General features: G+C 39.5%; 1 protein-coding gene across 1 annotated transcript in view; it reads left to right on the top strand.

Moving 5' to 3' along the window:
- zgc:171566 overlaps positions 1–23,107 on the top strand; it is a 47,960-nt gene extending 24,853 nt beyond the window's left edge. The window contains exons 3-9 of the mRNA XM_034165961.1: positions 9,105–9,155; positions 9,245–9,329; positions 14,782–14,920; positions 20,658–20,761; positions 21,842–21,932; positions 22,356–22,493; positions 22,589–23,107. Coding sequence (XP_034021852.1) covers positions 9,105–9,155; positions 9,245–9,329; positions 14,782–14,920; positions 20,658–20,761; positions 21,842–21,932; positions 22,356–22,493; positions 22,589–22,707 — 727 coding nt within the window. The 3' untranslated portion in view covers positions 22,708–23,107. The remainder of the gene's footprint in view (positions 1–9,104; positions 9,156–9,244; positions 9,330–14,781; positions 14,921–20,657; positions 20,762–21,841; positions 21,933–22,355; positions 22,494–22,588) is intronic.
- Positions 23,108–23,536: the final 429 nt, after the last annotated feature.

Genomic DNA, 23,536 nt, shown 5'->3' with positions numbered 1-23,536 from the left:
ATGACTGGATGAAAGTCATATTCAGTGATGAATCTCGAATCTGCATTGGGCAAGGTGATGATGCTGGAACTTTTGTTTGGTGCCTTTCCAATGAGATTTATAAAGATGACTGCCTGAAGAGAACATGTAAATTTCCAGAGTCATTGATGATATGGGGCTGCATGTCAGGTAAAGGCACTGGGGAGATGGCTGTCATTACATCATCAATAAATGTACAAGTTTACGTTGATATTTTGGACACTTTTCTTATCCCATCAATTGAAAGGATGTTTGGGGATGATATCATTTTTCAAGATGATAATGCATCTTGCCATAGAGCAAAAACTGTGAAAACATTCCTTGCAAAAAGACACATAGGGTCAATGTCATGGCCTGCAAATAGTCCGGATCTTAATCCAATTGAAAATCTTTGGTGGAACTTGAAGAAAATGGTCCATGACAAGGCTCCAACCTGCAAAGCTGATCTGGCAACAGCAATCAGAGAAAGTTGGAGCCAGACTGATGAAGAGTACTGTTTGTCACTCATTAAGTCCATGCCTCAGAGACTGCAAGCTGTTATAAAAGCCAGAGGAGGTGCAACAAAATACTAGTGATGTGTTGGAGCGTTCTTTTGTTTATCATGATTCCATAATTTTTTCCTCAGAATTGATTCCATATTTTTTTCCCTCTGCTTGGTCTAAAAAAGTAACCGTTACTGACTGCCACAATTTTTTTTTTTTCCTGATTTCTTATAGTGTTTCTTAAAGCCTAAAAGTTGCCATTTGAAATGACTTTGGTTTTGTGTCATGTCTGTGATCTGCTTTTTTTCTACAAAATTAAACAACTGAATGAACATCCTCCGAGGCCGGTGATTCCATAATTTGTGCCAGGGGTTGTACCTGTTCAAATGTCTTTTGACTTTGATTTGTGGACATTTTTAATGATCCGTTCATTTATTGTTAAAATATAAAATGAAACAGCTTTTTAAAAAAATAATAAAATAGTTGCTGTTGAAAGAGCCTTTTATTTAGAAGCAGGTGATGTTATGCTGGATTCTTCGGACCAGATAAGTCTCTTCTGCAGCTTTGAACTCTGGTGGTGTTGCTGACACTTTTCTCCTATTTTGAAGAGCAGAGATGTTTTCTTTCGACTGGACTTCATGGTGTTCAGCTCATCAATGGAAGTTTGGTTGTTTGCACAGCAAATGTTCCTGATTGGGACAAATAAAAATATTTCTTAAAATATAAAGAAACACTAAACAGTTTATATATAAAGAAAAAAAAAAGAGAGAAAAAACACACGATGGAAAAAAAAAAGTTTTTTAAAGTTGAGCTTTTGTGGTCTCCAAAAAAGCTGTAGCTTTATTTGGTAAAAATAAAAAGACTGAACCATTTACAAATTAAAGCGTTCACTCAGATCAACTGTGCTAAAAGGTTAGCCGATCATTAAACCTTCACAGCAGTGCAGTAAACGTCACATTTTACTTTTATATTATTCTCACCTCGATAAAGCTGCAGAACTAAACTCTGTTGGGCAAACTGGGACTTTGCATACGAGGTCTGTTAGAAAAATATCGGACCTTTTTTTTTTTTTTTTTTTTTTTGACTTGAACCACGTGTGCTTGCATGAGCCAACCTTGAACCTTTGTGCACACGCGTGAATTTTTTCACGCCTGTCCATTGCGTCATTTCCGCCTTTTTCCTTGCAATGAAAATCTGCCGAGAGCACTACACACGACCTCATACAAATGCTGCTTGCCAGCAAATGATGCAATCGACAGGCGTAAAAAAATTCATGCATGCACACAAAGGTTCAAGGTTGGCTCATGCAAGCACACGTGATTCAAATATGTCAGGTTTTTGAAAGAAAAAAAAAAAAAGTCTGATACTTTTCTAACAGACCTTGTATATCCAAAAAGTGGAAGATCTCAGACTGAGTGGGTCTCCTCCATCACCCCGGCTGCCTGCCTCGCTCTGCCCAGGGATGATGCCCCAAATCCCGGCTTCTCCGTGTGGGTCGGCCCGCTGTCACAGTTTGATCGATATCTCACCAAGTCGTCAGTCCTCCCTCGTTCGGCGTCACTCCGAAAAGTAGCCGAAAAAAGCTCTCCCAGCAGGGTGATGGGAAAATCATTCTGCTGTTTTTTTTTTTTTTTTAAAGCTTTTTTTGTGGTTCAGGTGATGCAAATTCAAGATGGCGATCACTGAACTTTTTTCGGGTTGTGGAAACAGCCAGAGTGTGACGTAGCAATTTCCGACCTCCTTGACGCTTCTGAAGCGAAGCAACTGGCGTTACAACGCATTCGAAAGCTTTGACGTATCGGCCTGATGCGTTCAGTGTGATAGGCCCATAAGATAGGAAGCACAAGGACCCGATGTAGCAGTAAGAAATAAAACCTAAGAAGAAAATCTGTGATAGGGGACACACCAAGCAAAACATAAAAAGAGCTCCAGGTTGACCTGGACCAGTCTGGAGCGGTGCTTTAAGCCAGTTCCATGGACCAAGGCCAAGGATACCTTTGTTAAAAAAAACAAAAAAAAAACAAAAAAAAAACAAAAGCCATACAGATGTTTGCCAAACCTTCATAGTTCAGCCACACACTCACACATACTCATCTTAAACCGCTTAGTCCAGTTAAGGGTCGCAGGGGGCTGGAGCCTATCCCAGCAGTCATAGAGCGCAAGGTGGGGTACACCCTAGACAGGACGCCAGTCTGTCACAAGACCACATGTTGACATGCAAACAGTTACACCTGCAGACACACCTATGGACAGTTTTTTTTTTTTTTTTTTTTTGTTTCCAATCCACCTAACCTACATGTCTTTGGATATGGGAGGAGGCCAGAGAACCCAGACAGAACCCACACAAACATGGGGAGAACACGAAAACTTCACACAGAAAAGCCACAGGTGGGAATTAAACCCACAGCCTTCTTGCTGTGATGCAACAGTGCTAACCATTAAGCCACCGTGCTGCTCTTTCTACAATAATGTTCTCTGGACAGATTGCCCTAAACCTCTTTCCATACAGTCGCGGGTTTAAACAGATGGCAGCCTGGATGTCCTGAGTTTGCTAGGGGAGACAGTGTTCATGTTCGGGAGGTTGTCAGATCCCGTTAGTATTTTTTAGATACACGCGGCACACGCTCACCCTCCGATGAGCGCGTTTGTGTACTAAAACCAGCTCTCCGTCTCTGGGGTCCGACCTTCGTGTCTCCACGGGTATTACCCGGCAGGGCTGCACAAAGGCTGTTCAAGCTGGTGGTGAGGAGATTCGTCTAGCCGCTCCATCCGGACGTCCACCCCGCTGACGCTGATCTCGCACCCCGGTCGAATAGCCTTCTCTGGAACCAGGATACGAACCGGCCACGCCTGTTAACGGCAGCTCTCCTCTTATGGATCAGGGCTCTTGGAATGTTGCTAGATTTTAAATTTAGTGACTCGTACAGCGAGTCCCCAGGATGCGTTAATTCATTAAAAACCAGACTAACCTTTAGAGCACTTTTTGATGTTATACAACCAATAAACTTTAACTTTTACACCTTAAGAAGCATCAATAATCCAATGTCCGAGCCTTAACACTTTAACTGCATGCTTGGAAATTTATTGCAGGTTTTGCAAGTGCCGACAACATAATCAAAATAGGTTATATGATGATAATTTCACAACAGAAATTCAAATATAATCAGAATAATGATTGGCAGAGATTTTTGTTTTTGATTCAATAATGCTGTCTGATCTCACTCTGACTGGACTGGATTAACTTCTTAACAATTTTTCTAGGAGTGAGGGAAGGAGGTTTTTGATGTTAAAATCCCCAGTTCGATGAACTTGATTTCCTCTTCATCAGCTATTAGTTGTTAGCTGACCGTGATCCTTGTGTGATGTTGTAATCCTTCAGGAAATTAATCCACATAAGAGTTTATTCCTTCTTCAATCAACCAAAAGTTGATCTAATCCATTCTGGTATGATGTGATGTTCCTTGAGAGAGAAATCGTTGAAACTTCCTCACTCAGACTTAAGGCCAGTGATTATTCTCCAATGCTCTGCTACTCCGTGACTGGATGGCCTGAGTGGGAGTTGAAAACTCTCTCAAATGATCTCTTATGGCTCCAATCCTCTCACTCCACGATTCCAATTGCTGCTCACAGGATGGTCAAGTCTTGTGATCTCCTCGTAGCAGGGGAGAAGTGACAACAGCACCTCTCCCTGGAAGAATAACCCCATTTCCTGGTGTTTTACAGTTTATATATGTGCTGACTCTTTGCTGTTCAGATGATCTTGGTTACCATGGGGACGATGGTGACTCAAAACCTCCTCCCTTCTCCTTCCCTTAGTGGAAGCCATCTGCGGCCCTTTGCCAGTAACTTATTTCTTAAGTTCCTCTTTTCTGTTAACACTTCAACTTTTCTGAGAATTCGTTTTTCTAAATCATGTCTTTAGAATCACATCAATCATATTCAATCATTTCATTACAACTCTCTTTCACATAAAAACAGTTCACATGATCATATACAAACATTTTCATTCCTTATTATTCATTTTCATATTTTACCACATCTTAATCATTTGATCAGTTGTTTATCATCAGCTTCTGCCTTGTTGCAACATCACTTCTTCACTTCCTCTTTCTCTCTAACTGCACCCTTTATGAAAAACTTCTTCACTTCCTCTTTCTTCTGACTCTGCACTCTTTATGAAAAACAACTCATATAATCATTCATTTCACTTATTTGTAACATACTTTTTCTAATCATCTCTTACTTTTATTACATTAATAGTTCATTTAATCATACTTGTTATGTTAGGATCATTCTTAGATATTACTTTTAACACATTAATACTTCATTTGATCATACTTTGTCATTTTAGAATCATCTTAGACATATTCCATCGTCTTCACCACTGAGTTCATTCCATGGGCCTCCCCATTTGTAATGGAAAAGTCCGGTATGACCTTACTTACTCTGGGAAAGTACCAAACACTGTCCAGTTTAATCCAACAGCATGTATATTAATCCAATGGCACGTACTATATTCCAAGATGAAAACAAGCTAAAAGCAAGCTTAAAGTCATCTTTCTTGACAAGGTCTGTCCCAATGATTCATTGAACAACCTTCAATATATTGAGGCACACTTCTGTTCTGCAGTTGCACAGTTGGCATATGACATAATCAGACCGTAGGAGAGGATACTGCAGTAAAAGTTGATTTAACACTTGGAAGACCAAGGACTGGTCAAATGACCAATCTACCTCTAAAGGCCCACAGGATGGTCAAATGACCAAGATCCCCTGTGGAGAGCTACTTCTGTTATGTAAACAAGGAAGTCTCAGAACACCTCAGGGGAGGGGCTGACTTGGCTAGCCGCATTCTTGTGTTTGCATATTTAATGTCTGAAAGGGCTGCTGATTTGTGCTTAGGTGGATAAATAACTTTACCCAGGGGGGAGAGATGAAATTTTGTTTTCTGAATTGTATTGAAATGTACCAAAAAGCACACCAAAAGAAAACTTTTTCTGGATTTTATTGACATGTACCACAAAACACCCCAAAAGAAAACTTTGTTTTCTGTATTTTATTGAAATGTACCACAAAACACACCAAAAGAAAACTCTGTTTTCTGGATTTTATTAAAATATACCAAAATGTACCAAAAGACACACCAGAAAACCAAAATATATACAATAGATACATGTTACAGTCACTCACAATGACTAACAGTCCCCACACTGCCATGGAAGGTCTTTTCTGCATTTGCCACAAGTATACCTGTCGCATTTCAATACAATTTAGAAAACAAAATTTCATCTCTCCCCCAGGGTAAAGGTTATTTATCCACCTAAGCACAAATCAGCAGCCCTTTAAGCAGGCACTTCTTCTTCTTCTTCTTTGTCTTTCGGCTGTTCCCGTTAGAGGTCGCCACAGCAGATCAATCGTTTCCATCTCACCCTGTCCTCTGTATCTTCCTCTGTCACACCAACCACCTGCATGTCCTCTCTCAGCACATCCATAAACCTCCTCTTTGTCCTCCCTCTCACTACTGTTTTGTAAACTTTCCCCTTCACTCTTGCTGATATTCTTCGGTCACAAATCACTCCTGCCACCTTTCTCCACCCACTCCACCCTGCCTGCACTCTCTTCTTCACCTCTCTACCACACTCTCCATTACTTTGAACAGTTGACCCCACATATTTAAACTCATCTACTTTCACCACTTCTACTCCTTGTAACTGCACTATTCCACTGGGCTCCCTCTCATTCACACACATTTACTCAGTCTTGCCCCTTCTCTCCAAAGCATATCTCCACTTCTCCAGACTAGACTCAACTTGCTCTCTACTCTCACTACAGATCACAATGTCATCTGCAAACATCATAGTTCATGGGGACTCCTGTCTGATCTCATCCGTCAACCTGTCAATCACCACTGCAAACAAGAAAGGAGTCAGAGCTGATCCTTGATGTAATCCCTACATCAAGGATCCCTCCCTGTACAATAACTGAAGTTATTGTACTTGGCCCCACAAATCTTAGAAGCATGGTGTCTAACCAGATCGTTACTCTGGATGGCATTTCCCTGATCTCTAGTAATACTGTGAGAAATCTTGGAGTTATTTTTGATCAGGATATGTCATTCAAAGCGCATATTAAACAAATATGTAGGACTGCCTTTTTGCATTTACGCAATATCTCTAAAATCAGAAAGGTCTTGTCTCAGAGTGATGCTGAAAAACTAATTCATGCATTTGTTTCCTCTAGGCTGGACTATTGTAATTCATTATTATCAGGTTGTCCTAAAAGTTCCCTAAAAAGCCTTCAGTTGGTTCAGAATGCTGCAGCTAGAGTACTGACGGGGACTAGCAGGAGAGAGCATATCTCACCCGTGTTGGCCTCCCTTCATTGGCTTCCTGTTAATGCTAGAATAGAATTTAAAATTCTTCTTCTTACTTATAAGGTTTTGAATAATCAGGTCCCATCTTATCTTAGGGACCTCATAGTACCATATTACCCCATTAGAGCGCTTCGCTCTCAGACTGCGGGCTTACTTGTAGTTCCTAGGGTTTGTAAGAGTAGAATGGGAGGCAGAGCCTTCAGCTTTCAGGCTCCTCTCCTGTGGAACCAGCTCCCAATTCAGATCAGGGAGACAGATACCCTCTCTACTTTTAAGATTAGGCTTAAAACTTTCCTTTTCGCTAAGGCTTATAGTTAGGGCTGGATCGGGTGACCCTGGACCATCCCTTGGTTATGTTGCTTTAGACGTAGACTGTGTTTCATAATTATTGTATGGCCTTGCCTTGCAATGTGGAGCGCCTTGGGGCAACTGTTTGTTGTGATTTGGCGCTATACAAGAAAAAAGTTGATTGATTGATTGATTGAATCCCACCTCCACCTTGAATGAGTCTGTCATTCCGACTGTGCATCTCATGCAAACACAAGAATGTGGCTAGCCAAGTCAGCCCCTCCCCTGAGGTGTTCTGAGACTTCCTTGTTTACATAACAGAAGTAGCTCTCCACGGGGGATCTTGGGGTCATTTGACTCTTCGTGGACTTTACAAGTAGAAGAGAAAAGCTTGGACCTCCCAGTGTTAAAGCTTCTGAGGTAGATGGGCCTGTCTCAGCTTCCTGAGAAATTATACTCACTGTTGGGCTTTGTTTTCTAATCAGATAGGTGGTGTTTGGGGACCATGTGATGTCTTTTGTTATGCAGGTTCCCAGGTAGTTAAGGCTTTCAGCACATTTCACCACCTCCCCATTGATGTGAAGGGAGGGGAGGGGGGCGTTCTTTGCCTTTTGTTCTCCTGAAGTCTAAAATGATCTTCTTTGTCTTGCAGGTGTTGAGGTCCAGATTGTTGTTGTCAGTGAGGTGTGACACCTCCATCCTGGAAACCAACACATTATCATCTGAAATGAATCCAATTACTGCCGTGTCATCTGCAAATTTCACAGTTGTGTTTGAAGGGTGTCTGGGGGAGCAGTCATGTGTCAGACGGGTGAATGGCACTGGGCTCAGTAGACATCCCTGTACCAGGATGAATGTGGAAAAGATTTCTTTTCCAATTCTGACACTCTGGGGTTTATTTATGAGGAAGTCCACCAGCCAAGAGCAGAGAGTAGTGTCGAGGCCGAGGTTGTTCAGTTTGTGAGGGACAGTGGTGTTAAATGCAGCACAAAAGACTACAGATAACATTCTCACATAATTTTTTTTGTTGCTCTGAATAGTTTGGAGCAATGTGGAGTGCAACTGAGATGGCGTTGTCCATAGAGTGGTTTGCTTGATAGGCAAACTGGTGTGTGTCGGGGGGTGACTGATCTGATATATGAGAGCGCCACTATCTCAAAATACTTCATGATTATGGGTGAAAAAGCAACTTGCTGGTAGTTGTTCAAGCAATTCACGGCTGACTTCTTGGACACTGGAATGATGATGGAAGATTTGAGGCATGTTGGAATAACTGCTTGTTGTAGCGAGAGATTAAATATGTCTGTCAACACTCCTGATATGTCATTCCTTTAGAGTCCTCCCAGGCACGCCACCTGGACCAGCAACTTTGCTTGCATTGACTTTTGCAGGGTGTATCTCACCTGATGACACTGTAAGGCTAGTGATTGCTCACCTACTAGTGGAATAGTGTGGGGAGTAGCACCAGCATCTTTAGCAGCCAACAAGGTGTTTCAGGACGTCGGGAAGGTCTGTGTCATCAGTGGTGTGCAGAGTGGTCGTCTTACAGTCTGTCAATGTTTTGATTCCCTTCGGGATTGTTCTCTACAGAGTGTTTCTCAATACTCTGTGTTTACACTTGGCCTCTCTGATGACTCTGGACTTTCCGTTGCGATGCGTTGTAAACTGGTTTATCCCCCAACCACAAAGCCATGTTACATGATACATATCTATATGTACCTGCAGGTGGCACCCTTGGCAGATTAGGTTGCCTATGCTTAGAAATGTCTCGAAATTAATCATTTCATTGAGCTGCTAAAATTGCTGAAAAAAATTATTTAATAAAAATCCTTATAAATAATTTGACTCACTGGTCAATACGCCATTCCAAAGATATTAAAATGATTCTGCCTTGACCATGTTATCCTTCAAACATTTTAAAAGTCATTTAATTTTTTTCCTAGGATTAATCTTACGAGAGAAGACTATGTTGAGCTATTTTACTCAGTAAACGGGTGAGTTTTGTTCATTCTCATTGTATTCTCAAGTTCACTTTTACCTCACAGCGTTATCTTAGACATCTAACTCAGCAGTGCCTCCTCAGGTTGCTGCTGCCAGGAGGAGATGTGGATATTGAGAAGTCTCAGTTCACCCAAATCGCCAAGATTTTTTATGACTTAGCCGTGAAGGTAAGAATTCTGCATCAAACTGCATCGAGCCACTGATCATTAACCCTCAGAGCTTAAATTGTGTAATAATGTGAATAGCATCAATTCATACAACAGTGCCACTTACAGTTTTGGTGGTGAAGCACAGTCTTCATAAAACAATACATTACGCAACAATACACCCAGATTCAGGCACAGTCCATCACCAAGTCAGCTGCATCCACATAAAAAAAAAAATAAATCCAGCTTTTAAGAACTGAAATTTTAGGACATCATGGGCCTGATTTACTAAACCTTTACATGTAAAAGGAACAAATTTAAAAAAGTGCAAATTCCATATCACCCACAAACAAGTGAGCAACCTTATCTACTAATAGTGTGCACTGAGGATTGTGTCTTTCAAGTGAGCACAATAACACGTATCATCCATTTAGTGATTGTTTATTTTGTAAAATCAATATAAACATACATGTGAATATATCAATGATACATGGATAACACAAAAAAGCAATGTTTATATATAACTGTTACGGTCCGGTCCCGGCGATGGACTCAAATGCTGGGAGCAATGATGAGAACAGGTGTGAATGAAAGGAGATTTATTTACAAGAATGAATAACAAAGGATTAAATATGCTGAAGCTGGAGATGGTGCCTGCAGAGCTGAAACAGGGCCCGTTTGTAGCAGTGGAAAATCGGGAGCTGCAGTGCAACTGCAGCCAGGCTTGGGAGTTAGAGAGTGGGTTGAAATCCAGGACAGATGGGACCTGAACCGGAGCCAGGTGGAACGCACAGAGCCGAGGATGGAGGAACGTTCTGAAAAGACGAGGAAACAAAGCACTCATGCGCTCATAATGCTGTACTCATAACACTGGAAGCCTTTAACAACAGAATGTTCAAAGAAGGCTTAAAGCCGGAATGTTCACAGTTCAGAAATTGTTCTCAGAGGTCAGCAGTGTCTTATGACGCAGTTCAGTTAAGCTTGACTTGGCTTCAGGAATGACTCGGAAGTTCTTCGTCATTCTGCATAACAGTACGTACAGTTCTTCGAAATGCACAGTCACTGACAGGAGCAGAATGAGAGGCGGAATCTCACAAACTCAGAGTCAGCAGGAACTTAGCTGAGCGGTGCAGAGCAGCATGCTCTGAGGTAGAGTGCAGATGAACAACGGCACAGCTGCGAGTTCCAAAGTGATGTGTAGTGGAGTGGAAGCCAGGAGACGTTGCAGCATGGAAGCTGCGCAGGAAGGCATCTGGAACCACCAAAGGTCAAAGTACTCTATTGTGGAAAATCAAGAGGCCAGGTTACCTTTGAGAGGAGCTGTGGAAAGCTCAGAAGTCGCACTCAGGGCGTCTCCGGGAAAATCTCTCATGAATCAGAGCGCATGGAAGCCTGATATGATGAGGTTGAATCAAGGTTGAATCATCAGTATTCCTTTAACTTTAACTAGTAATGACTTCATGACTTTCTTTGCTAATAAAATTTTAACTATTAGAGAAAAAATTACTCATAACCATCCCAAAGACGTATCGTTATCTTTGGCTGCTTTCAGTGATGCCGCTATTTGGTTAGACTCTTTCTCTCAGATTGTTCTGTCTGAGTTATTTTCATTAGTTACTTCCTCCAAACCATCAACATGTCTATTAGACCCCATTCCTACCAGGCTGCTCAAGGAAGCCCTACCATTAATTAATGCTTTGATCTTAAATATGATCAATCTATCTTTATTAGTTGGCTATGTACCACAGGCTTTTAAGGTGGCAGTAATTAAACCATTACTTAAAAAGCCATCACTTGACCCAGCTATCTTAGCTAATTATAGGCCAATCTCCAACCTTCCTTTTCTCTCAAAAATTCTTGAAAGGGTAGTTGTAAAACAGCTAACTGATCATCTGCAGAGGAATGGTCTATTTGAAGAGTTTCAGTCAGGTTTTAGAATTCATCATAGTACAGAAACAGCATTAGTGAAGGTTACAAATGATCTTCTTATGGCCTCAGACAGTGGACTCATCTCTGTGCTTGTTCTGTTAGACCTCAGTGCTGCTTTTGATACTGTTGACCATAAAATTTTATTACAGAGATTAGAGCATGCCATAGGTATCAAAGGCACTGCGCTGCGGTGGTTTGAATCATATTTATCTAATAGATTACAATTTGTTCATGTAAATGGGGAATCTTCTTCACAGACTAAGGTTAATTATGGAGTTCCACAAGGTTCTGTGCTAGGACCAATTTTATTCACTTTATACATGCTTCCCTTATGCAGTATTATTAGACGGCATTGCTTAAATTTTCATTGTTACGCAGATGATACCCAGCTTTATCTATCCATGAAGCCAGAGGACACACACCAATTAGCTAAACTGCAGGATTGTCTTACAGACATAAAGACATGGATGACCTCTAATTTCCTGCTTTTAAACTCAGATAAAACTGAAGTTATTGTACTTGGCCCCACAAATCTTAGAAACATGGTGTCTAACCAGATCCTTACTCTGGATGGCATTACCCTGACCTCTAGTAATACTGTGAGAAATCTTGGAGTCATTTTTGATCAGGATATGTCATTCAAAGCGCATATTAAACAAATATGTAGGACTGCTTTTTTGCATTTACGCAATATCTCTAAAATTAGAAAGGTCTTGTCTCAGAGTGATGCTGAAAAACTAATTCATGCATTTATTTCCTCTAGGCTGGACTATTGTAATTCATTATTATCAGGTTGTCCTAAAAGCTCCCTGAAAAGCCTTCAGTTAATTCAAAATGCTGCGGAGTCTGTCATTCCGACTGCGCATCTCACCGCTGTCGCACTATTCTTGTGTGTGTATATATACACTTCCGTTGCTGCTATTACACATCGTGCAATAACGCATGCAGGTTTTATGTTATTTTATTATTGTTTGTTTACTTTAGCTTATGTTTAGTTAAAATTTCACACAACAAAACTGAGACCTGTGAAACCACTTTGCTCTATCATGTTATGCGGTTAGAAGGACAATAAGGTTGAGTCTGAGTGTGAGACTGGCTTTTAAAGGGCACACCTGGCATCCTGCTCAAACAAAATTTCTCAGTTTGAACTGCAACAAACGCTGCTTTTGCTTCAAATCTTTACACCGATGGAGCACAGTCAAACAAGTGTCAAGCTGTACTCGGTAGGACTACCCCGTTTAAAGACGTCTGAACATGACTGAAGCTGTTAAGACTACAAACTCCCAAAAGTGACCATGCACGAGTGACTATTTGCTGAATGGGGTTGAAAATTTAAAAACTGGTGTCAGTGATGACCATACCTACTGTATATATTCCAAGTTTGTTCAAGTTTGACTAAAGATGGATCAAGGAGTTACTGTGATACTTCAGAATGTGCCCCAATTTGCTATTCAGGATGAAAATGGAAGGAACGTGCTCTGTGGAATAGGAGTATTGCAGATGCACAAAGTGTTTTACAATAATGCCTCACATTTACTTCTCCAGCCAAGGCTGGTACCCATTGTAACACCTGGGAGGACTGAGTCGATGCAGATGAGTGTCTTGTCTAATTATTCAGATAGGGAGCATATGCAAGATTCAAACCCAGGTCTCCACATTGACAGGGTAGCTCCTGTCAAAAAAGTCCCAAACTCACAAATCAAATGAGCCTGCACTTCTCCCATCACCGGAAAGCCTGTGAGTCCAGAGCACATAAAAGAATGAAACAAAACCGAAACAAACAAAAGAAAAACAAAGCCAACGGTGACCTTGACGCTTCAAACAAAATCAAAACAAAACATTCACGATGACGTTACTTGACAGCGGGTATCAGACCGAGCGCCAGCCTGTGATCATTTCTGCAGCCAGTCTATACTGTCCGCAGCACCTGCAGGTGCGAGAGTCGTTTGTCTTCACAAAAACAATGTGTGCGCACACGCACGTTCACATGCCGTCCAGCCACAGACGGCATGCGAACATGCGCACAGCCATTTGTATGTGTGCACAGCCTCTAAAGCTACAGACGGCCTGCGAATGTGCGTAAACAGTTAAAGTAGTTGATAAAATGTTCTTGCTGCTATTGTTTCTGTATGACAACGTTGCTTTTCGTCCCATACATGGACGAGTCACGTTCAGCTCATCGGATCTTTAGTTACTGATCCATTCAGATATAGTTGATATTCTTGCAAGACGTCCGACTTAGGAGGTTGGACGACAATGAAATGGAATGCTGACAGTACGGGAACTACACAAACAATGAGGAACCGTCAAGACAGAAAGCAAAATGGATTACGGATAAATTGAGGTTGTTGTCGGGATTCGTTCACATTTTTCAGCTGTTTGAAAATTCTGACGAAGCACCAGCTACAGGAACGAAGCTGGACAACGGTTAAATGATGTCACTGTAAGTTCAAAATTCTTGTTTCCTTTTGGCTTCGGTGTCAATTTCAATTTCTTTTCATTTATATAGTGCCAGATCACAATAAAGTTGCAATAAATAAAGCAAGAACACCTGCGACAGTGGTAAGGTAAAACTCCCTCTGATGATTTGAGGAAGAAACCTCAAGCAGACCAGACTCAAAGGGGTGACCCTCTGCTTGGGCCATGCTAGCGAAACAATAGACAATACAAGAAATTATACAGGAAATTTCTGGGAGATTTTGAGAGTCCATGCTGGTGCACAAGATGAGAGGCCTGCAGAAGAAAACACCCACTCCCATATTAATGCTGTGTGACTGTGGCTTTAAATGTGCTTTTAAACATTGAAATCCTTAATATGAATGTGTGCATCTGGAGGATTATAACACACAGGTAATGAATATTTACTACATGTGCATTGGTAAGAATATTTGCTTGGGTTGAAAGATGATGGTACATTCCATCTTTCAACACATTCATTATTTGTTTTATATAATGCTTAAATACATCTGACTCATTATTTATTTTATTGACAATTTACTTAAAATTAGAGAGGTATTTCTTCTGGGAGCAGAAATGGGATGCCAGCAGACCCAGTAGTTTACTCCAGCCGGCAGGTAGCTCGGCAGTTTGTGGAAACATGTTTGGTTTCTTAAATCTAGTGAAAAATCATCACAAGAACTTGTCCAGTTCTTCATCTGCCAGTGCTTCAACTGCCACTAAAGATGCTCTCACAAACACTGCGACTGCTGGGTTTACCTTCCTCATATCATCAAAGAATTTTTTCAAGATGCAAATGTTGCCATGCAATAGTGCGAAATTGACAGGACAAAAATGCACAGGAAATGGGACTGAAAATGCACGATAGTGACGCCACCCATGCAATGGAACAAATAATGAATGTCACATGACATTGAATCCACTAATTAATGGCCCAGGATCAGTTTAGGAGTTATATAAAACACAATACTGAACAGTCATGCTTTGCAGTCTTTTCAATTTGGATAAAATTATCACTTCAGATTAAAATGGTCTTTTAACCCTCCTCATATTTCTTTGCCAATCCTCTCCACCTTTTCCCCTGCAGGCTAACATTATGAAAGACTACTTTCCCATCATGGGAATCTGTCAGGGCTTCCAGCAGCTGTCTGTCCTCACGGCCAATGAAAACCTGCTCACCCTCACAGACACCAAAGCCGTGGCTCTGCCCCTTAATTTTGAACCAGGTATTCACATCTGTCCTTTGGTTCTCTTTCTTTCCTTCTCACAGTTACAGAATTAGGTTTAGTCACCTTAATCCTGAATCTCAAATTTTTAGACGTTATTGAAGTCAGGTTGTGCTGCTCATCATTCAGCATACTTAGTAACATGTTACTTGATAAACAGTTGTCTCTCAAAGTGCAGTGACGCTCAGAGCTGTGGTTTTACAAAGACGCTTTTTTTGTGTGTTTAAAACTCTGTGCCACTGTGTGTGTCCTCATTAAAAACAGCTTATCTGCAATGCACAAATACAAACATTTTTTTTTCCCACGCAAATGCACCTAAGTCTCTTTCTGAGGACGACATGATGTAAAAAATGCTGATAACTTTCCTACCTGTGAATCTGGTCGTGTTTTCTGCATAATTTAATGTTATCCATTTTTCTGCTCAAACAGCGAACCACAGGTGAATCCACGCAGGATGGGGGCGTGGGTGGATGGGGGAGGGGCATGGCTCCTCAAACATCCCTAGATTTAAAGGTCCACTTTTGAAGACATTTCATACTGTTACTTCTACTAGTACTACCAATAATAATAATAATAATAATAATTTCAACGACTGAAATGTTTAGAAAGAATTTAAATGTTAGAAAGAATTTAATAGTTACATTCATAAAAAATGGATGTGTCAGAAATGGCACATTTTACTGTTACATTGCTGTCAACAGTTAAAATCAAATCACATTTATCCCCAAAGGACAATTTTAAAAAGGCACGACAGTAGCTTGGAAGACTTTAATAAATAAATAAATAAATAACATGCACACAACACACAACCTCCAAGAATATACACAGACCATGCAGCCACATTCAACAGCTAAAAAGGTTATACGTGCTGGATTATAAAGTGCTATTAAAATGTGGTAACATCAGATTCCAAGCCATGAGGGGGTTAAAGTAGACCTGCATTGAAATAAATGTAGTCAGATCTCAGAAAGAAATAGCTGATATGTGTTTATAAGACCCTTATGAATGTAGTAAAGTAAATCTGCAAGCCCAAATTTGTAATTCAGCAGAGACATCTTCCTTTAAAAATGACAAATTTGCCGCTAAAATTTGGCCCTCCCCGAAAACTGTGTACATCTGGGACATTGCCGTGACGTGAGGGAAAAGACGGAGTACTAGCGCCTTCAGTCCGATCTTGCGCGTTTCAATTGAAATTGATTTTATCTGTTAGTAATGTTACTGTTATACACGTCATCTGTTAGTAATGTTACTGTTATACACATCATGGTTTCAACATTCAAAAGTAAGCTGAATGAATACGAGATACAGCTCTGCATGCTCAGATCAGCGGCGACATCGACAGTGGGCGACGTTCTTCCCCGACCCTTACGCCTTGCTCTCACTGCCTCCGATGCCCTTACTGAGTCACCGGGCTCCGTAAACGCTGCAGCGGGCCACTCACACCGCCCCCGTGTCTGCTGTGCAGAGCTGCAGCCAACTCCAGCACCACCACCCTGTCTACTGAATGGAGGCACGGCCAACTTGGCAACAAGTCCAGAGACTACGCTCGCTGTTTTGATGCGGAGCGCTCCCCCTGCCCAAAAGGATAGACTTCTTGCGGAAAAATCCGCAGCGCCGTACGGTTTTGGTAATCGCAGCCGCAGAGCTCCGTGGCCGCTGAGAGAGGTTTGTATCTTTATAATGACTTGGATTCTTTGCGGGTCCCGCATCCGTACCCCGCAGCGGTAACTCTGGAGGCTAAAGACAGTAGATTTTCAATGCAACACCACTGAATCAAATGGGTGTATGAAAATTCCCCAAAAATAATTTTCAAGCAAAAATAAAATGTATACTCACCAAACGTACCGCAAGACCATATGAAGTTTTAAAAAAGTCGATCCTTCTGTATAAGACAATAAAAAGGTGCTTTTGTAAGAGATGCAAACTGACGGAAATCCACAAATTACAGTTGGCGCGTGCAATGCATGCTGGGATAGGGTCTTCTCTTTGACGTCTCGGCAACGTCCCGGATGTGCTGACAGTTTTGCGGAGGGCCAAATTTTAGCTGTAAATTTGCCATTTTTAAACAAAGATTCTCTGTTGAATGACAGATCTGGGCTTGCAGATTTACTTTACTACATTCAGAAGGATCTTAAGTGTAAATATAAGTCATTTTTTGGTCCAAAGATCTGACTGCATTTATTTCAATGCAGGTCTACTTTAAAGTTCAGCATTTAGGAGCTGGACAGCCCTGGGGATAAAGGTTGTCTTTCTCCTCTGAGTCCGACAGCCTGGACAACGAAGTCTGCGTCCTGAAGGGTGCCACTCAAACTCTGAAGAAAGCACATGGGTGGAGTCATGTAATATTTTTGTGAGCAGTTTTTACTGTCAGTTGATCACATAAAGAGGTGAGAGACGGAACAGGTTGCCCAATTTTAGAGCAAACCTTCTCCAGATATGAGAGATACTCGTAAATATGCTTTGCTTTGTACATAAAAACAGATCTGACATGTAAAATTGTAGAAGAAATGACAATTATAGATGATGTCATAGAAATTGTAACAGTGGAAATTGTACATGAAACATCTAAAAAATATTCTAATCAGTTGTGTATATAGAGCACCAGACTCTTGTTGTGAAATTTACAGATAAAATAATAGAATTATTCCATCAAATCAAAAACAAAATGCTCTTTATGTGTGGAGACTTTAATGTTAATGTGGAAAGCTCCAGTTGCCAAGTTGGATTTTGTGAATTCAATGAATAGCTTGGGCTTATTCCCCTTGATAACAAAACCAACCAGAATTACATCGCAAAGTGCAACTGTAATTGACAATATATTCACAAATAGAACAGATGAAATTATTAAGAATGGGATCTTGATGACAGATCTTAGTGATCATTTACCAGTTTTTTCAATATTTAAATATAAAAATAGGTACAAAAAAAAAAACTGTTATAAACTCTAAAAGAGATAAGTCATTAAAAGCCTTAGAGGCATTAAATTATGGCCTTAAAAATCAAAATTGGGAAGAAGTTTGTCGGCGACGTTAATGTAGCATATAATTCATTTATGAAATACTGATGAAATCGTATAATAAAAATTGTAAATTAATAAAAACTAGTAAGAGAAGAGTAAATAAACCATGGCTGACTAAGGGAATAAAAAATGCTTGTGTAAAGAAAAACTATTTTATATAGGTGTTTTTTTAAAAATGCAAACAAAGGAAACAGAACACAGATACAAAAAAATTAAAATAAACTATTGACAATAATTAGGAAACAAAAAAAAAGATTATTATAGTGAACAATTAAATAAGAGTAAAGATAATATGAGGGCAACATGGGGAATTATAAAAAGTGTGATGGAAAGTGATGGCGTGAAATCAACTGTTCCAAATTACCTTGTCAAGGAAAATAGAGATATATGACATAAAATAAGTTGTAAATGAGTTTAATGATTATTTTTCAAAGGTGGGAAATAAACCAATAGTAGAAGATAAATTAAATACAATTGTAAATACAGTCAATAGTATTTTCCTTGACAATGTGGAAAAAGATGAAATAAGGAATATTGTAAAAAACTGTGTAAGCAAAAGATCAACTGACTATGAAGATTTAGACATGATGACTGTAAAAAGTATAATAGAAACTGTTATTGAACCATTCACTTACATTTGTAATCTCTCTGTCAACAGGAATTTTCCCAGACGAAATGAAAATTGCCAAGGTAGTCCCATTATATAAAAATGGAGACAAACATAACGTTTCAAATTACAGGCCAGTGTCATTGCTTCCACAGTTTTCTAAAATTATGGAAAAAGTTTTTCTGACAAGGTTGGATAAATTCATTGAGAAACATCATATTTTAAATAATGCTCAGTATGGATTCAGAACAAAACATTTGACAGCTATGGCAATTATGGAACTAACAGAGAAAATATCAGCAGCAATAGATAATAAGGATTATTTTGTAAGTGTTTTTTTATTGACCTGAAAAAAGCTTTTGATGTTATCAACCATTCAAGATTGCTTCACAAGTTACAACAATATGGAATAAGAGGGATTGCACATCGGTGGGTAAAAAGCTACTTAGAAAATAGAAAACAGTTTGTTCCGATAAATAATACTAAATCAGAATTATGTAACATTATTTGTGGAGTACCACAAGGGTCGGTACTCAGACCCAAACTGTTTATTTTGTATATCAATGATTTTGTGAATGTATCTAATATACTTAGTAGCATTTTATTTGCAGATGATACAACATTATTTTACTCTGGATCAGATATACATAAGGTAGCACAAGTGATAAATACAGAGTTGAAAAAAGTTAAATATTGGTTTGATATAAACAGATTGTCATTAAATCTTAATAAAACAAATTTCATATTGTTTGACAGAGTAAAAAAAATGATGTTGTTAAAAATAGATGGAATGGACATTCAAAGGGTAAAAAAACGACATTTTTAGGGGTCATGATTGATGATTTTACATGGAAGTCACACATAAATTACATAAAAGGAAAAATAGCGAAAACCATTGCTGTTTTGCATAAAGGAAAATATTCATTAAATAGTTATGTATTATTAACATTGTATAATTCATTGATTGTCCCATATTTAACTTACTGTGTAGAAATCTGGGGATCAACATGTACAACTTATACACAACCTTTATTTATTTTGCAGAAAAGAGCTTTAAAAGTGATAAGCAACAGTCGTTTTAGAGATCCATCTAATCCATTGTTCATTAAGTATGGGGTACTTAAATTTCATGATTTAGTTGATTTGAAATTATTACAAACAATGTACCAAGCGAATAACAATACCTTACCATTAAACATTCAAAATATGTTTGAAAAAAAGAGTAAGTAGTTATAATTTGAAAGGCATAGAAGTCTTTAAAAAAAAAACAAGATTCAGAACCAAGATAAAGGAATGGAGTATTGCAGTGAATGTTGTAAAATTATGGAACAACCTCAGTAAAGAAATCAAAGAATCAAGATCGCTTAAATTATTTAATAAAACGTATTAAACTAGATGCATTTAGTAAGTATGAAACTATGAAATAAGTCAGTGGGCTGTGACAAAGCCAAAAATGTAATCTGTTAGTGTTTAGAATGTTTGAAGTTTAAAATGTAATCTGTTAGGGATGTAATCTTCTACATAATGGTTAAGATTATGAAATAAGTCAGTGGGCTGTGACAAAGTCATAGAAATGTAATCTGTTAAAATTGTCGATTAATGATGCTTGATATTGCAAGATTGTATTGTAAAAATTGGGCAGAAAATATAAGACTTCCAATCTGCTCCTTTTCATTCAGCAGTTCGTAATGTTTGGTTATTTCTGCTTTTCTGTTTTTTCTTTTAAATGAATGAAATAAATATTAGAAGAAAAAAAAAAAAATATATATATATATATATATATAAGGTCAAGAAAGACTGACTGTTTTTTTTTTTAGTATTTATGTTCATTGAAGTCAAGAAAGGGTGACGATAAAGTGAGTATTGACAAAACTGGTTATTTTCATGTTGAGGTGGCAGGGGGGTGTTGTCGGCAGCTGCTGAAAGTAACTAGAAATCTAACTTAGTTACTTTTAAAATTGAGTAATAAGTAAAAGTTACTTCAAGGAGTATTCAGTAATTGGATTACTTTTAAGTAACTGTGGCAACACTGATGGTGACTCACATGTGACCTTCATTTTTTTTTTTTTTTGTCTCTTTATTTGAAACTTACTGTGTTGCTAATTCTGCAGGAGTGTCCGGTCGAATGTTTCAAAGTTTTCCAAAAGATCTCCTCCAGTCTCTGGCTGAAGAAAGCATCACCTCCAACTTCCACAGCTGGAGTCTGACCACACAGGTATTTTCTGTTCACTTTTGCCTCCCTGTTTTCATCTGCACGTCTTCTGACATGCTGTGCACATGCGCACACATTACATATTTGCACATGTTGTGACAGTCTCGCCCATAAGAAAGTCCACCAGACATTTATAAAGGATTGGTATGAGGTGGAGATGCATGCTTCTATTTTTGAAATGAGAACAGGAGAGTTAAAGAAAAAAGCTGCGTGCTGTTAAAAGACCTGACCTACACTTTTTTCTCTCTCTCTCCTCTCAAACAAGCATTTCTGGTAGAGGTGGGTGGATCGATCCTAATATCGATACCAACGCTTGTATTGATATTGAATGAGCCTCGTGTAAAAAGATCGATACTCAAGATTTTTTTCTCTCCTGCACGCACTGACTGCTGCGCACGCAGATTCATCAAAGTCTACTCTGTCTGTAAGAGCAGCACTGCTCTGTGTCACACAACACGGAGTAGCGCACCCTTGTATTGTGGTTTGTCAGCCCTCTACCTCAGGAGATTTTGTTTTAAGTCGTGTTGAATGATTTTTTTTTTTTTAAACAAAAATGTTGATTGTGATAATAAAGTATTTTGTTGTCACGTTCAATGTTTGGCAAAATTCTATCCTAGGTCTTTTGGATCCTTTGGATCTATGAACCTTAAATATGAAAAAGTATCAGTATTGGTGATAATGGGCCTGTATTTACTTGGTATCAGATCAGTACCAAAATTCCCGGTATCGGCCATCTCTAGTTTCTGGACATGTGGGACTTGTATGCTGGTAAAGCGTGGCTTTGCTTTGAACCTTGAACCAGGAGGAAATCAGGACCCCCTGCACCAGTATAGGGTCTGACAGTGGGTCCAAGGATTTCATGAAGCTGCCTGATATCAGTCAGGGTGCCATTGTTGCTTTAAATGTGTTTAAAAAAAATGGCAGCCTGAGACATAAAAGCATTTCTTTTAACTAAAAATACCTCCTGCAGAAGTTGTCAGAATCCAAACTAAGCAAACACCATCTTGTGAACACAAAGTACATGAAGGTTCATTGCCAGTTTGGATGCAGTATTAAACAAAATCTGTACCTTTGAATCAACAGAACTTCACGCAGAATGCCAAGCTGAAGAACTTTTACAGGATCTTGACCACCAACAATGATGGAAAGAAGAAATTCATCTCCACTATGGAAGGTATGATTCCTGAATTTATAGTATCCAAGTATTAAAAAAAAAACAAAAAATTACAAGAATAGCGGCTCACATTCTGAAATACCAATAAAAACAGTTTTAATATATTTAAAGGACTGTCCACAAGATGGCACAATAACACCATCATGTCAACATCAAGTCCAACAGGGAGGCTGCAAATGTAAACTCAGAACATATATTTGGGTCAGTGTTTGGGTCTGATTCCAGCCGAGTATTTGAAGTGTCCTTGAGCAAAGCACTCAACCCCTCAGTGCTCAGTATGGGTGCACGTGGCCATTTTCGACCACACACAGCTCTCAGATAAAGACGTGTTCCAGCTCTCTCTGCTCCATTTCATCACTTGATGCAATGCTACACTTTTTCTTAAAAGTGAGGTAATGTTGCATTTTTCTGTGCTTTTGTCAGCCTACCGTTATCCGTTCTACGCGGTGCAGTGGCATCCGGAGAAAAGTCTGTTTGAGTGGATAAATAAACCAGGTATAGTCCACACCAGCTCTGCTGCACATGTCGCCTTCTACACCGGCGCCTTCTTCGTCTCTGAAGGTAATGTCGTGGTCCTCCCACCTCGCTCCGTACCCGTGTTTGACTTTCGTTATTGTGTTCTTCACGCTCTTGTGTACTTTCCTTCCTACTTTCAGCCATGAAGAGTCGTCACAGATTCAAGAGTCCTGAGGAGGAAGCTAAAGCTCTCATCTACAACTACTGTCCCGTCAACAAAGGCCTTCAAGCCATGTTCCAGCAGGTCTACTACTTCTGAGTTTCAGGCCTGAAATCTGCTTATGCTGTGTGAAAATACTGGAGTGAAGTCACACACTGTGCTGTCAAATCAGTCCTTAAGAGTTTATCAACTGTACACAGTCGGGGCAGATGTGAAATGATAGTGCATTTTATGGTAAAAGCACCAAATTGCCCACATTCTTTTATTTGCTGTATTTTCTGTGCTATAAGTCGTGACTGTTAAAAAATGGTTTTTGAAGAAGAAAAACCCATGTATAAGCACTGGAGTACAATACACCTTTTTCTTTTACAATCACCTCTTCCATTTGGGATTTTTGTGCATTTGTTGTAATGCACTTTTTATTATTGCCATTATATCCTTTAAAATTAGTTTATTTTCTTTAGTGCTTTGATTCCTGGGAAAGTATCAAGTCATAATAATAATAATTAATGTTATTAGTAATGAATGGTAGCATGGTGGATTAGTGGTTAGCACTGTTGCTTTACAGCAAGAAGGTCATCAATCAATCAATCAATCAATTTTTTTTATATAGCGCCAAATCACAACAAACAGTTGCCCCAAGGCGCTTTATATTGTAAGGCAAGGCCATACAATAATTATGTAAAACCCCAACGGTCAAAACGACCCCCTGTGAGCAAGCACTTGGCTACAGTGGGAAGGAAAAACTCCCTTTTAACAGGAAGAAACCTCCAGCAGAACCAGGCTCAGGGAGGGGCAGTCTTCTGCTGGGACTGGTTGGGGCTGAGGGAGAGAACCAGGAAAAAGACATGCTGTGGAGGGGAGCAGAGATCGATCACTAATGATTAAATGCAGAGTGGTGCATACAGAGCAAAAGAAAAAGAAACAG

The sequence above is a fragment of the Thalassophryne amazonica genome, chromosome 3 (assembly GCF_902500255.1).
Source record: "Thalassophryne amazonica chromosome 3, fThaAma1.1, whole genome shotgun sequence".
Taxonomy (NCBI): Eukaryota; Metazoa; Chordata; class Actinopteri; order Batrachoidiformes; family Batrachoididae; genus Thalassophryne; species Thalassophryne amazonica.
This window is presented reverse-complemented; position numbering and strand designations above follow the sequence as displayed.